Source organism: Cryptomeria japonica, chromosome 1 (assembly GCF_030272615.1).
Source record: "Cryptomeria japonica chromosome 1, Sugi_1.0, whole genome shotgun sequence".
Lineage (NCBI taxonomy): Eukaryota > Viridiplantae > Streptophyta > Pinopsida > Cupressales > Cupressaceae > Cryptomeria > Cryptomeria japonica.
In genome coordinates this window covers 100,276,905-100,290,804 of record NC_081405.1, presented here as the reverse complement: position 1 = coordinate 100,290,804, position 13,900 = coordinate 100,276,905, and the positions used below count along the sequence as shown (strand labels likewise).

At 37.3% G+C, this 13,900-nt stretch overlaps 1 protein-coding gene across 1 annotated transcript in view; it reads left to right on the top strand.

Moving 5' to 3' along the window:
• The window catches only part of LOC131041900 (nuclear pore complex protein NUP205), a 269,379-nt gene that overhangs the window by 24,368 nt on the left and 231,111 nt on the right, over positions 1-13,900 (top strand). The window contains exon 10 of the mRNA XM_057975129.2: positions 7,460-7,549. Within this exon, the coding sequence (XP_057831112.2) occupies positions 7,460-7,549 (90 nt within the window). The remainder of the gene's footprint in view (positions 1-7,459; positions 7,550-13,900) is intronic.

Here is a 13,900-nt window from a genome sequence, read left to right as displayed (position 1 = left end):
TGGCAAAAGAATACATCTGCAGTTATGCTGTTGAGGTCTTCTATCTCTGTTTGTGTTCTTGTGAATTGTGTGTTCATCTGTCCTAAGAACTGGTCCAGTTTATGCATTTAATGGCTATCCATATTTCTTGGATTGAACTTTTTATACAAAGCACTAACAGTTGTCATGTTATCTGGTGTCATCTGTAATTCAGATTTGTAAACTGAAATGTGTCTCAAGTTTTTTCAGATAATATAATGAGGGTTCTATAGGGGCCCTCTCCTAAGAAAATGATAAAAGCAGATACATAGAAATGGTCAGAACCATAGTAGCAAAAATCGTTCATGGCAATAAATTGGGAAACCAAAAAATAAAAGATTTTTTCAAAAAATTAGGATTTGATCAGGAAGAAATTGAACTAGGGTTAGCTGAAAAATTCGGGTTAGGATTAGGGAAAATCAGACAAAACTGGCTGTAAAAATCGAAAACTGAAATCTTAATTTTAAAACCAAAAAACTGCTAAAAAATGGTGGAAATTAAATGAACATAAACCCTAGTTTTCCTGATTGTATCATGATTTGCAATTTAATTGTGACCTTTTCATGATTGCATTGCCAAACAATTGGCATACACAGTTTAATCCAGAAACAACGACAACAACTATTATGGATTGTGGAAAACTAATTATCTTAATTGTGATACAGTCAAGACCTGGGTGTCCAGTGAAAGGCAGCTGCACTGTCGTCTTTTTTAAATCTAGGGTTTTCTGGTAACTTAATTAATTTTCTTTAATGACAGAAGAAAAAATAACGCAGGCAAGAGACTGCTTTAAAAAGAAAGTAAGCTTCCATGTACAGCTCCTATTTAAATGGTAAATAGGAACAGTTTACAGATAGATCTGCAGATATTAATGCACCAGAAACAAATAAGGGGTCACATTAACAGTCTTTGCTGATTACAAAGTGTGTATATACACTCCATATTGGCTTGCGGCCATTCCGTAACTATATTCATGCGTTCTGTGCATGTGCTGGGTGGATGTCAGATTCATAGAAGACCTTAATTAGACCTGCACCAACTCTTGTGTGGTGGCTGGGTGCTATAGATGCCAAGGTGCATAGGTTTCTGGCTGTAGAATTAGGGCGCAGCCCTTACCAGCTCTAAAACAGGAGTTCATTTGGGTAATCAGCACTCAAATTCCCAACGCTAGACAAGAATGGGTTCAAAACCCTAGTGCAGCCCAGCAAACCCTGGTTGTACTGCAAATGCACTTTGACTGGTGTTAGAATCTCTTCACTCAGAAATCAGGCTAACATTGAGCCCCAGCAATGTCGATTTAGGGTTTTTGCACCTTCCAAACCCATCCAAATTGTAACTGGGCTTTGTCCAAAGGCTGCACTAAGTTTTAAATGTGACAGCACCTTCAAAATGGCACTCAACTCCCTGGAACGGACCTGGGTAGGCAGCTAGGGATTGTGCCCCAACTGACTTTGCATACGATTAAACTCAAAATTCATGCCAATATCTCTAGCAGCATGGCTTAGTTACAAAAAGGCAAATACATATGATGCTAAGGCGGGGCTCTAAGGCCCAAAATTTGGCACCACAATTCAAAAAAGTAATTTAACTTATATTTATAATTTATATTTATATTTTATTTATTTATTTATTTTTTAATAAAAATATATTACAATATAAGATGCCAACTAGGAATCTTGCCGAATCAGATGGTTTTGGTTTGATTTTCAATCTTTGACCAGCGAAGTATGTTTTGTGGTTTTTGAGGCTTTTCAGTTTTTTGAGGTTTTGCCTTTTGGTTTGCCAACGAGGAATGGAAATAGAATGCAATACATGAAAGAATAATTGACTGAAATGAAAACTCAGGATTCTGATTTTATTACCAGCAATTTACAAATTCAAAGAAAACTATTTAATAATTTATGACATCCAAAGCCAAAATTGGCCTACCAGGTGTTCCAGGCTAGCCTAGATGAGCTTATTTTATTGCTGGAAGTGATCCACTGAACATTACTTGAGCCTCCAAGTGTTATCAATTGCTCCAAAGTTATCAATTTGCTTCACTAATAATTATCTAAAGCAAATAAATGAATAAATGGCAGATGTGATGTAAATTTTCAAAGGTTGCCAGGCGAGACCCCCAAATTCTGGCAATTTTCCTCAATGAGATGCTCGTGGAGTCTACATGTGCCACAATTTCTCTGAAAAACTTGATGATCTGCTGATGCTTAATGCTGACAATGATTTCAGACTTTATTTCCACCACTAAAACCCCTTTAATTATTTATTTAGCCTCCCCAGGCATGAATGGGAGGTACGGCCCTGGTGTAGAAGGTACGGCCTGCTAAAATCAGTATCCAATTTGCTGGCAAAGGCCTCTGAACTGCCCAGATCTGCGGTGCATACACTTTGATTGCTGTATCAGTCAGCAAACTTGAAGATTTTGGCCCTCAATGGCCTGATTTGAAGCTTCTCTTATGCACCTATGTGTTGCAGGTGGCTGGGGCTAGATCCAATCACCCCAGAGCTGAGAGTTTTCGTTCCCAATCTCATAAACAATTGCTGTTCTGCAGGTTACAGGTTGCTTCCCAAGTAGAGTTGATAAAAAAATGAATAATAATCATGAAAAAGGACCTCAAAATGCCTTTTAAAAAGCTCCAAACCCTAGGTCGTTACTTTTAGGGTTTCTATGATTTCACTTTAATATTTTTTATCAAATCTATGCCTTTCTTTAAAAATTGACCCCTTAGGCATTATATTTTACTATTATAATGTTTTCCCCTTTTTATTACAACATTTTATGCCTCAATCGCTTAGGAAAAAATGGGCCAACTTATTATAAGTTTATATTATAAAGTGATTATAATATCACTTTAATATAATTTATTTAAGTCCATAACTTAGGAAATATTAAAATATTTCCTTATTTACTCATAAAATGCAATCCGAGACTCAGATCTGAATTCTGTCTAAAGCATTGTGGTCACCGATGCCACCTGAGTCCTGCAGGCTAACTGGCAGTTCCTCCTAAAAAATAGAAACTCATCCTAAAAAATAGGAACCTCTGTCCAAACTCTTGAAACTGCTCAAAAGGCTCCTGCTCTACTTCGTGGTCCCTCAGGTGGTCATCCAGTGAACTGCCAGTTCTCCCTAAAAAATAGGAGACTTCCCTAAAAATTAGGAACTGTCGTGTAAATGCTCAAAATGGCTCACAGAGCCCCTGCAAAGCTCCATGCCCGTCAAAATGAGTCCCCTAATCATCTGGTTGACCTATGGAAACTCGAGTGATAGGTCAACCCTTTGCTCATGTCCTATTGCCTAGAAAGGGGACATTACATACAATGGTGTTAAAAAATCCCTTTAATGATTGTGTGCGAACCCAGGTAAGGAAGGATTATGACAGTAGCCATGGTCTTGTAGCCGACTATACAAGTAACAAATGGCAAATGGAAGGGAAAAACCACCAAAAATATATTGATTTTAGTTATTCAAAAAAGTCTATTATGATCCCTTGAAAATTAGAAACTTACAAGTTATCATTGGCTGTATTCAGCCACTAACTTAGAGCTCTTATCTTGTACAAAGACTCCCCCTTAACTCTGACTCTCTTAGGCTGGTGATCTGCTACAACTTATTCTGTAATCAGTGAAGGAACTCTATTTCTGTCATTATTCAACATTGCACTCCACAGAATTGTACATAGATCTGTTTTGCCATTTGTCCTCTCCCCTCTTGTGCTTATTGGGGCATCCCTATATAGGTTTTGTGTGTGCAAGTCTCAAGAGGTAACTGCTGTGATCCTTGTGACAGTGAGTTATTTAGGTGCAATGCCTTTTTAATGGTTTGTAGCTGCGTCAAGCAGTGTTTGACAACTGCATCCAAGTTTCAATAAGGTGTAACTTGTAAAGGAAAATGTAACTGCCAGTTTCTGAGTTCCTATATTTGGAAATATTCCCAGTAACTACTGTACCTCGTTGAATATGAATGTAACAGTTAACAATTAATATGAGTGCTGTGCCCACTTTGTAACTGTTAGTTGCCATGAAGATTGTAATAGTTGGCACTAAAGTGAATGAAGTTTATAACCTCAAATTCTGGGTTTATTTGCTATTCAACAATTTATTTGGCTGCACCATTTAGAATCTGCTAATGTTAATGTAAAATTGCTACCACCTTTATTAATTTCATCAGTTATGAACAACTGTGACCAGCTTCAAATCTTCCAGTAGAATGCCTTAATTTGTGCTTTACGGTGGGGGTTTGCCCCTGAACCCCACCTTGTATCATGATGACTTAGTTAATAAAATTAAAAAAATGTGAGATTTCAATTTTTCAAAGTGAGAGGTTTGGATAATCGTATAGAACATGTGTACAAGTTTTAAGCCTGATCTGGATTTTCCAGATTTTTTAAAAATGGGAAAAATGTTATATGCCATGATGTTTCCAAGACAGTGATGTTAAGGGATGGTGGGATGTGTTTCTAGTATGGTAGGGGATGGGGGGACCCTTTTTTGGGAACAACAAAGGACAACAATTAAAAAAATATAGGAAATTTCAATTATTTATATGTGAGTCATTCGTCACATACTATATACATTATAGAACCATATTATCGATTTCATATTTTGATAGATTATACAAAATTAATATTAATAACATTTTCTTAACCCTAAATTATCTACATATGAATTTTTTTATGTACAATCTAAACTTTGAAAACAGAGCCTTCATAAGGAGTAAAGAAACAATCACATATACTTGAAGCATGAAGCAACAAGAAAGCTTCATGGCACCAAATAGTAACAAGTGTAACACCCATGAAGAATACACAGTACACACAAGTCAATACAAAAACAAATTTATGTAGAAAATCTGATTGCGTCTCTTTTAAATATCAAATAACCTTGGAACCAAGTATTTTGTGGAGCTGCTGCTACCACAAACAAAGGTTACATCAATATCATATGCACATTGACAATGAATTATGCAAGCAATTAAATATGAATGTGTTTGTCATGCCCCAACTTAAACAAGGAAAACACTAATAAAGAAAATTGTCTTTTAAAAAAGACTTCACAATTTTCTTAATCGATCCTAGGGAAACATAACAAGGAGGATGCTGCAATGGGTTTTACTAATGATTCTCCAAGGAGAAGTGACCATTCTTATTAAACTAAAGACATAAAAAATAATTGATAATGGCAATTAATCTTCAATATACAGAAGATCCAATATGCAACAATCAAGAAGAAAATATGCTGGGGATTCATATCAAGTCACCAAGGGAATATGCTGAGCGATTAAAAAGACAAGTCAAGTGCATTTCATCAAAGATATGTTGGCCAATCCATAAATAAGAAACAATATTTAATAAACAAAGTGCAGTTATTGGAAGTTGATAAAGGTGCAATCCATTGAGAGAATGCAACGGTTTGATCAAAACAAACAACAAATGTATGATGGACAGATTTTCTTACAAGGACATATAATTAACAAGCCTGATTACCATTAATAACAAGCAGCAATTACAAGGAAAGGGAACTATTTGGTTTGAGGAACCAATTAGTTTAAGAGTAAGCAAACCATAAGGTGCAATCTGATTTAACAAGAGGTGTGATTTATTTAATGAAAAGAGACATTCCGAAACATCGTTTCTTTCAAGTGAAGTCACCTCTCTCCATGAAGGGGCATCGAGGTATATATATTTGCACTATGATTTGTGAAGAGGGAGGGAGAGAAAGATATGTGAAGTATATTTGACATACACTAATATATATCTGAGTATAACCAGCTGATCAAATTTATATAAGCATTGAAAGGGATCATGGAGGAATCTGAATAAATGAATAATATTCAGCATGCAGTCCCTGTGCATTAGATGAGTGTTTGGGTCTGATGCATAATGCATGAACTATGATCTTACTGATCTGCTATTTTATCATCCATATAGAAATGGATGTAATTGACATATGATCTTACTGATTTCTTTAAAGCTTCAGCCAATCTGCCGTCTAATTATGGAGAGGAGATATGTGCATATAATGAATGCAAGTAGCATAATGGTCTATTCGAGTTGAGTAACCCTGGTTGGGGCTGGAAGGCCGAATGGCGGGTGTCATTCCATGCTCCTGGGCTTGATGAATAGGCTCGAGGCGCATTGTATGATCTCCCATGATGCTTCATAATGTAGATGGGTTGTTGGGAAAAACCTGAAGTGAATCAACATGCACATTATGTAAACTACAATGAAGATAAAGATAATGTTCCTAACCCTAGTAGGAAAGATTGATTCTATATATAATATGATTTGAAGGGTCTCATTTAGGATCTAATTGGTAAGTGATATCTCTATCTCATTCCTTACTTTACTTGGGGTTGTGAATTCAGGGCAAAAATTAGGGCATCAGAGAAGGGGACATTAGAAATGGTATTAGAGCTTTGATTCTGCCATCCTGCAGGGTAAAGATGAATCAATGAATCATTTTAGTCAATGATATGGAATCTAACAATACGTGTATTTGTGTGTATGCTCTGTGTTTGCATAGATCTATGTGTGTTCTTCGTGTTCTTAATGTGTATGCTCCTTGCTTGGTTCATACTTGAAATGATTGTCCGCTCCATGAGTGTCTTATGATACACATATTCCTATCATCATAAGATTTCTATTTTTGGATGATGTAGAATATGAGAATATGCAAAAGAGATATGAATTTATTTAGGAAAGAACATTGCATTTGAGGTCATAGATGTGTGTCATATATCTAACCCTCATTTTAATATATAAGTTCTTGCCTTAACATTAAGAGATGTCTACAATATAGGGCAAACATTGGGACAACTTAACCATTTACGAAGTGATGCAAAACAAGAGAGAGAAATTGACAAATCTTGCCTACTCTAGATTCTGTTACAAAATTGTTCAAGATTGCAGCTAGGGTAATATCAGAGCTGCACAGCAGAAGCTAATTGCACCATAAACTCTAAGGGTTGGTTTGGATTCAATGAATACTAATTGATTTTAAAGGAAATTAATTTGTAGAAGAGGTTTTATGTGCACATTTTATAATCAAATCATTTGAGTTAAAAGTTCTAGAGAAGTGTTATAGAGTATTTGTGTTTCATTTTACTTAACATTTTTAGCCAATGGTCATGGCAGTCTCTTTGTTTTTTGTTGCTTTGCCATATCATGCCACTTTTAAATTATATTCATCAAATTTTGCGAGTGTCAAAATACTTACCAAGATTTAGTATACTGGCATGTTTCTAAGTGGCTCTTGATATCTGTAACCAAACTTTATTTTTTACAGAATGATAGGATGGGGCATCTTTCTGGGTAAAGTATAACAAATGTGTAGTTTGTTCTCTCATCAATGGCCATGTAATATTTGAGTCTATGGATGCTTGAATTAGCAACCTTTAAACTTTTTCTTTGCCTGATTGGAGGTTTGTGTTATGTTTACAGAATGATGATGAAGACATAATATTTATGTACAATGCTTATTTGCATAAGATGCTTACAAGTTTTCTTTCTCATCCGATTGGACGAGACAAGGCAAGTTAATTATATCCTGTTTGTATATATCTGGAAGTATTATTAGAGCATTATGTTTTTTAGCTATCTACCATTGATATATATTCCTTCACATCGATAATAGGGAATGCTGATTTTATCATAAAATGAGAAACACTGGTGTTTAATTTACAATTGGTTAGCAGTGGATCTTATCTTTGAGCGTGCTTTGATGGTTGCTTTTCCATGAAATGGTTTTCTTAGTTTGCATATAGCTTCTTATCTTATAATGATATTCCATCAAATAATTTTTATCAGTTGACATTTAATTTCATAAAGCCTAACAATTGAAAGAATGCAGATTTGTGAAATCAAAAAAGAGGGATTTTCGGTTGTTGCAATCAGTAGTTTTTTAACGTAAAATTAGGCAGTTCGTATTCCCAAGGTAGAACTTCAGATCATTGTTCAAAAACTTGGACTTGGCAAAAACTCAGCAAAATTTCCGGATGCTAAAAAAAACATAAATTTGTAAAATAATCTTAAATTAAAAAATATGAATAAAACTGGATTGTCAGAGGTCTCAAGTACATTTTGTTTCATTTATAGGAAAAAAAATTAGTTGAATTGATGTCAAGGTATTAATGTTTTACAAATTTCATCTGTAGAAAATATAGGCTCAATTTTTTGTTCTTTTTCTTTTTCAAACAAGTTCAAGGTTCTGGGGCTGACACTGCTTCATGGTTATCCGTCCTGGTTTCTCAACCACATGCATTGGTGTTGCACTGCTTCATTTTGTTTTTAGTGCATTTGTTCCTATAATTTTTGTTTTTAGGATGCTCTGTCCTAGAACTTTATACTGCTCATTGATGTATTCTTGAGTCACATTGATTTACTTTTGGTCCCTTGCAGACATCATTATAGTTATGTTATCTAAAATCATTCATTCTTCACCCCAAATTGCACAATGAACCTTCAAACAATTGTGGACTCATATTTTTAATGTTGTCTGAGTTTTTTTTTGCAGACTTATCAGTTTTAAACAATTTTTTAGCAAATACTCACTAAAAGTTTGCAGGTGAGTTGCTCACCAGCCTGTTCTGCTTGGGAGTACTTGCTCAAGTTTTTGATCTATGTATTAGATGATATTCGTTCCTCAGTTTTATTGTTATAAATAGCTACATGGAACCATAGCTGTTTTCTTTGAATCACCATTTCCTCTTTGGTGTTTATCAGAGCATCTCTTTCTCTCTCTCTCCCTCCCTCCCTCCCTCTCCCTCGCTCTGCCCTCTGCTTGTAATGCCCCCTACTAGGAGGCAGCCAATTTCTAAAGAGCAACATACATTACTACTTATTATGCTAGATTAATTACATATTAAATAACTATGGTTGCTCATAGTACAACTGATATTGTCCTTATTCAAGCTCTAATCTTAATCCCTTCTAATTCTCAACTTACTTGTCTAGGGCGTGATGACACCACCTCCATAATGCAGCTCAGATTTCAGGAACATAAGTCCATTCACCCTTGGGGTTCATAATGCAGCCCAGATTTCAGGATCATCGGTCCATTCACCCTTGGGGTTCATCTATTTTTGGCATGGATTTACTCCGCCTCCTCCTAAGAACACTGCATCTCTCCTTATGGGGGAAAGAATTAGAATTGATTAAGTAATTGGGCTATGAGTACACTAACTTCTAATGTATTATGAATAAATATGTAAATAATTGAAATAAGTATGACTGTCATACATATCGCAGTCTATATTAATAGTACTAATAAATTCTGCATAAGAACATTCTCAGGCTTCATATATTAAGCATACATATTAAGCACATCCCAATACATACCACCAAGAACAAAGATGTTACTGCCTGTGATTTAATAACAGATTTGATCTTCTAATCCGGAATCATGATCCCTTTATGCCCTTTCTCAATGGCCTAAGTGTTGCATATATATCCCATCGATATGAATGGGAGGTCATGCCTCTCCCAGCGGTCACCATCTTTGCAAAGGTGGTGACTCTTTGCAACTAATTAAGAGGCTGTCCCTTCAACAATGGACACAACTCCTTCGCTAACTGCACCCTTTCACTTAATCGATGTCTTCTTATTTCCATTAGCCATTAGTTTATTAATCACTGCAATTATGAGAGCCTTAATTACTTATCGTTGCCTTTGGTATTGAAGCCTGCATATTGTGATCACTTGCACAATTGCAATCGCTACTCCTTGTTGTCATTTTATGACACCCTTGGTCCATCAGTGAGAACCGATTAGAGATATGTTCCATGGACCAGCGCTGACCCAGTTTATCAAGAAGAGAAGAATCATGATGAGTGAAGTGTTGCCTTGTCCAGAGGAAGTTCCTCCCTTGGCCTTTTCTTCTTCCCCGGAACTCCGGAACCCCGAGGTTCCGAAGTTCTTTTCCCTTTGCCTTCTCCTGTTCTTCTTCTTTGGAACTGTGGAACCTCGAGGTTCCGAAGTTCTTTCCCTTTGCTGCCTCTCTCTATCTCGGAACTCCGGAACCCCGAGGTTACGAAGTTCTTTTCCCTTTGCCTTCTCCTGTTCTCCTTCTCCGGAACTCTGGAACCTCGAGGTTCCGAAGTTCCTTCCCTTTGCTGCCTCTCTCTATCCCGGAACTCCAGAACCCCGAGGTTCCGAAGTTCCTCTCCTTCTCTCCCTTTCTTTTCTTCTCTCTCGGAACCTTGAGGTTGCGAAGTTCCTTTCTTTTCCCTTCCCCGGAACTCCGGAACCCCGAGGTTCCGAAGTTCCCTCCCCTTCTTCTCTCTGGAACTTCGGAACCCCTCCCTCCTAGCCCTTTTCCTTCTTTTCTTTGGAACTCCGGAACCCGGAGGTCCCAAAGTTCCTCTCCTTCTCTCCCTTTCTTTTCTTCTCTCCTGAAACTCTGGAACCCCGAGGTCCCGAAGTTCCTCTCCTTCTCTCCCTTTCTTTTCTTCTCTCTCGGAACTCCGGAACCCTGAGGTTCCGAAGTTCCTTTCTTTTCTTCCTCTCTCTATCTCGGAACTTCGGAACCTTGAGGTTCCAAAGTTCTCTCCTTAGTCTTTTTAAGTTCTTTGGAACTCTGGAACACCGAGGTTTCGAAGTTCCTTGCTCCTTCCCTTGTCTTCCTCACTTCGGGAGTCCGAGCTTCCGAAGTCTCCGGACTTCCTTCTAACCGGCGACACTTCCGGATGACGTGATCGACACTCAAGGCTTTAAATGCTCCGACAGTTTTGGTGACTTGTGCACTTTCTTTTGTGGAGCCACAAGGGTGCATTAAATGTTTTTGGCAGGATTTCCATCAAGGGAGGTACGGGGCCATGCTTGGTGACTTATGTCATGTTTGACTTTGGAAGGTTAGTCAATCCACCTTCTCAGGATTACCCTTTGTGGGTATGGCTAGGTTGCTTGCATGTACAAGTCAAGTGCATGCACTTCCCTGCACTTCCAGACTGACATGCAGGGGTCATGATCACCCTTGGAACCTTTTTAAATATAAAGGCTGTTAAGCCTCATTATAAAGGGTTCTCTCCCTGCTGGCTTGAGCTATTCCATGCTCTCCCACTTCTCTTGTATCTTGCATTTGTGCAACTCTAAGTTTGGCCATTGGCCTTTTAATTAATTGAAATCACTATTCTTGCCTACTTTCAACTTATGTATGCTGTGTATGTTTCCTTACCTTCATCATAGGTGTATGTTTTGTGGTTCTTCTCTCATATATGCTGTGTTAAATTTATTTCTGAGTATGACTTGTGGGAAACCTTCTCCCCTCTTGGCATTCAGTTAACTCTAACCTTCATACATGCATTGGGGTCACTCATACAACTGAAGTTTGTGCATCTCCTGGGTGTTTCGGTTGATTTTTTGTGTCATTTCGGGTAGGGAGAGGAACAATCTCTTCTTGGTGCATGATCTCCTTTTATTTCAAGCATTTCTCTCTTCCCTTTACCTCTACAATTTGTTAGGATAGGCCTAGGAGTTAGTTTTGAAGTGTTGAGTTGGTTCAACACCTGCACCTGGATTGAGAAGGAAGCCGGCTTTCTTTGGAGATTCAACCCCCTTGCGCAAGGTCCCACACTTCGGGGTTGTTTCCATGTTTCACAAGGTTGCTAAGTTGATAGCTCAACAAGGGTGCAAGCTTTTGTGATAACACTCCCGATAAGTTATCCTTTGCCTTAACTAATAACCGTTTGCTGTAATCACACCCCTCTTTGATTGCTTAATGATATGTATTCACATAAACACAAACCTTGTCTCTAAATCTATTCACTGCATTATTATCTTAGATAAGTCTATGCATCAATGTAATTTAAGAATGTTGACCATGGATGGAATGGAATCATTGTCTTCGTTTCTGCTTTGTGAAGATAACTACTGGCTGATACGATGATTTCAGTAAATCTTGAAGTCTTACAAATGAGACAATTTTCTGACTAATGATGTCGCTTGATTTATTTATTTATGTTTTCTTCCTGTGAGAGGCTGTTGATAGACGGGGCTTGACACTGCTGCCCTCGTCCCCTGCTCCCCTGACGAAGTAGTTTGTTCATTAGATGAACCACAGTTTACAAACAAGGCAGATTCAATGTCAAAAATTGAGTGCTCAAAACATGCTTAAGCCTTAAATTGAATACAATGTTTGAAATCAAAAGTAAAATGATGTTACAATTGTAGTTGAGCATACCAATATCGTTTCAAGGATTAGAATCAAAATATAGCTTAATGAATGGCATTTTCCTATTTTCTTGCCAGAAGGGCTATATGCCTAAACATGTAACCCAAAATGTATCAGTACTTATGTCATACAATTGTTCTATGGTCAAGTTGAAGCCAGTTTTCAAAGTCAGTTGTGGGTAAAACTTAACATTTAAGAACCTTGAGTGGATCCTGGCCCACAGCTGTGTTGCTGTTGATGAGTCTTCTACAAATTTCTAGCAGGATACCATGATTTCACATGATCCAGAGCCAATCATCCCCATTCCACCTACCAGAGACTGGTTTGGTAGTCTCTGTATGGAGTGCTGTTCTGTTTCTTGTGCAAATTTTTTTTTTTTTCAGTCGACAGGTTTATATGGCAAATTTTTGATTCTGTTGCAGATTACATAAATGTATCATATCTAAAGAGAAAATCACAGAATAGAGGACAACAATGAACTGCATCATCTGTGATAGTATGACTACACAGATGCCTTTGTCAATGAGCAAGGAGTTTAGAAAATTAATTGCTGTTGGCTGTCTTTAATAGGAGGTAGGTAGGTGATCTGCTGATAACACCATGTTGTAGATAGACTTAACAAATACAAGAGCATTTACATAGTCTAGGGAATGAGAAGAATATCCCTTGTGTACTGACGTAATTATCTAGAGTTGGAGAGAAATACAGATAAACAGTAATAAATACACTAGAAACTTCTGTTACCTCTAGTTCCACTCACCATTGCAAATGGATAACACTTATACTCAAGCAGGATAATCCATGTAGTCAGTGTACGATGTCTATTATTATGTTCAATAATATTGGTTATCAACTATGTATTAATTGTTCGTATTAAGTGTTTGTTGTCTTTTGTTAGTTATAAGCTTCGAATAGTTATAAATGTCGTTATTGATGGTTGTATTCCTCTTGGCAATCATTGGGTCCTTTAAATAGATCGCGTATCTCATATCTTATGCTTCTGGATTCAACTGTGTAGAACACTTTTGCATCACTGTTTTAAATCACACTTCGTGATTTATCATCAGGATGAGAGAGTTGTAGGAGGCAAAAAAAAGAGCAAAATAATACAAATGCAGAAGCATATGGATTTCAAAGAATTGATTCAATAACAGAATGAGCAAGATGCTCATTAATAGTACAAGAGTATTTACAAGAATAGCAAGTTTCTAATAAGAAACTACTGATAAGATCGTAGAAGATCTTACTAAAAAAGAATATACACTATTTAGCATTAATACTAAAAATAACAATATTTTAATATTCTAATACCCTCCCTTAATGCTCAATCTATTAACTACACCTATAGAACCCCTGAATTTTACAAATTTATCAGGACCAAGGGGCTTGGTGAAGATGTCTGCTGGCTGCGACGAGGTAGGAACATACAACAATTGGATGGATCCGTCTTCAACCAGCTGTCGAATATAGTGACAATGAGTTTCCACATGCTTGGTTCTTTCATGGAAGACTGGATTCTTGGCGAGTTTGAGCACTCCCTGATTATCACAGAACAAGGGAGTTGGACCTGCCTAGGAGACATGCATATCCGCAAGCATTCGTCGAAGCCAAACCGCCTCACAAGATGCCTTAACTGCTCCCCGATACTCTGCTTCTGTCGAGGAGAGAGCCACTGCCTGTTGCTTCTTACTCGTCCATGTGACAGCACCAGATCC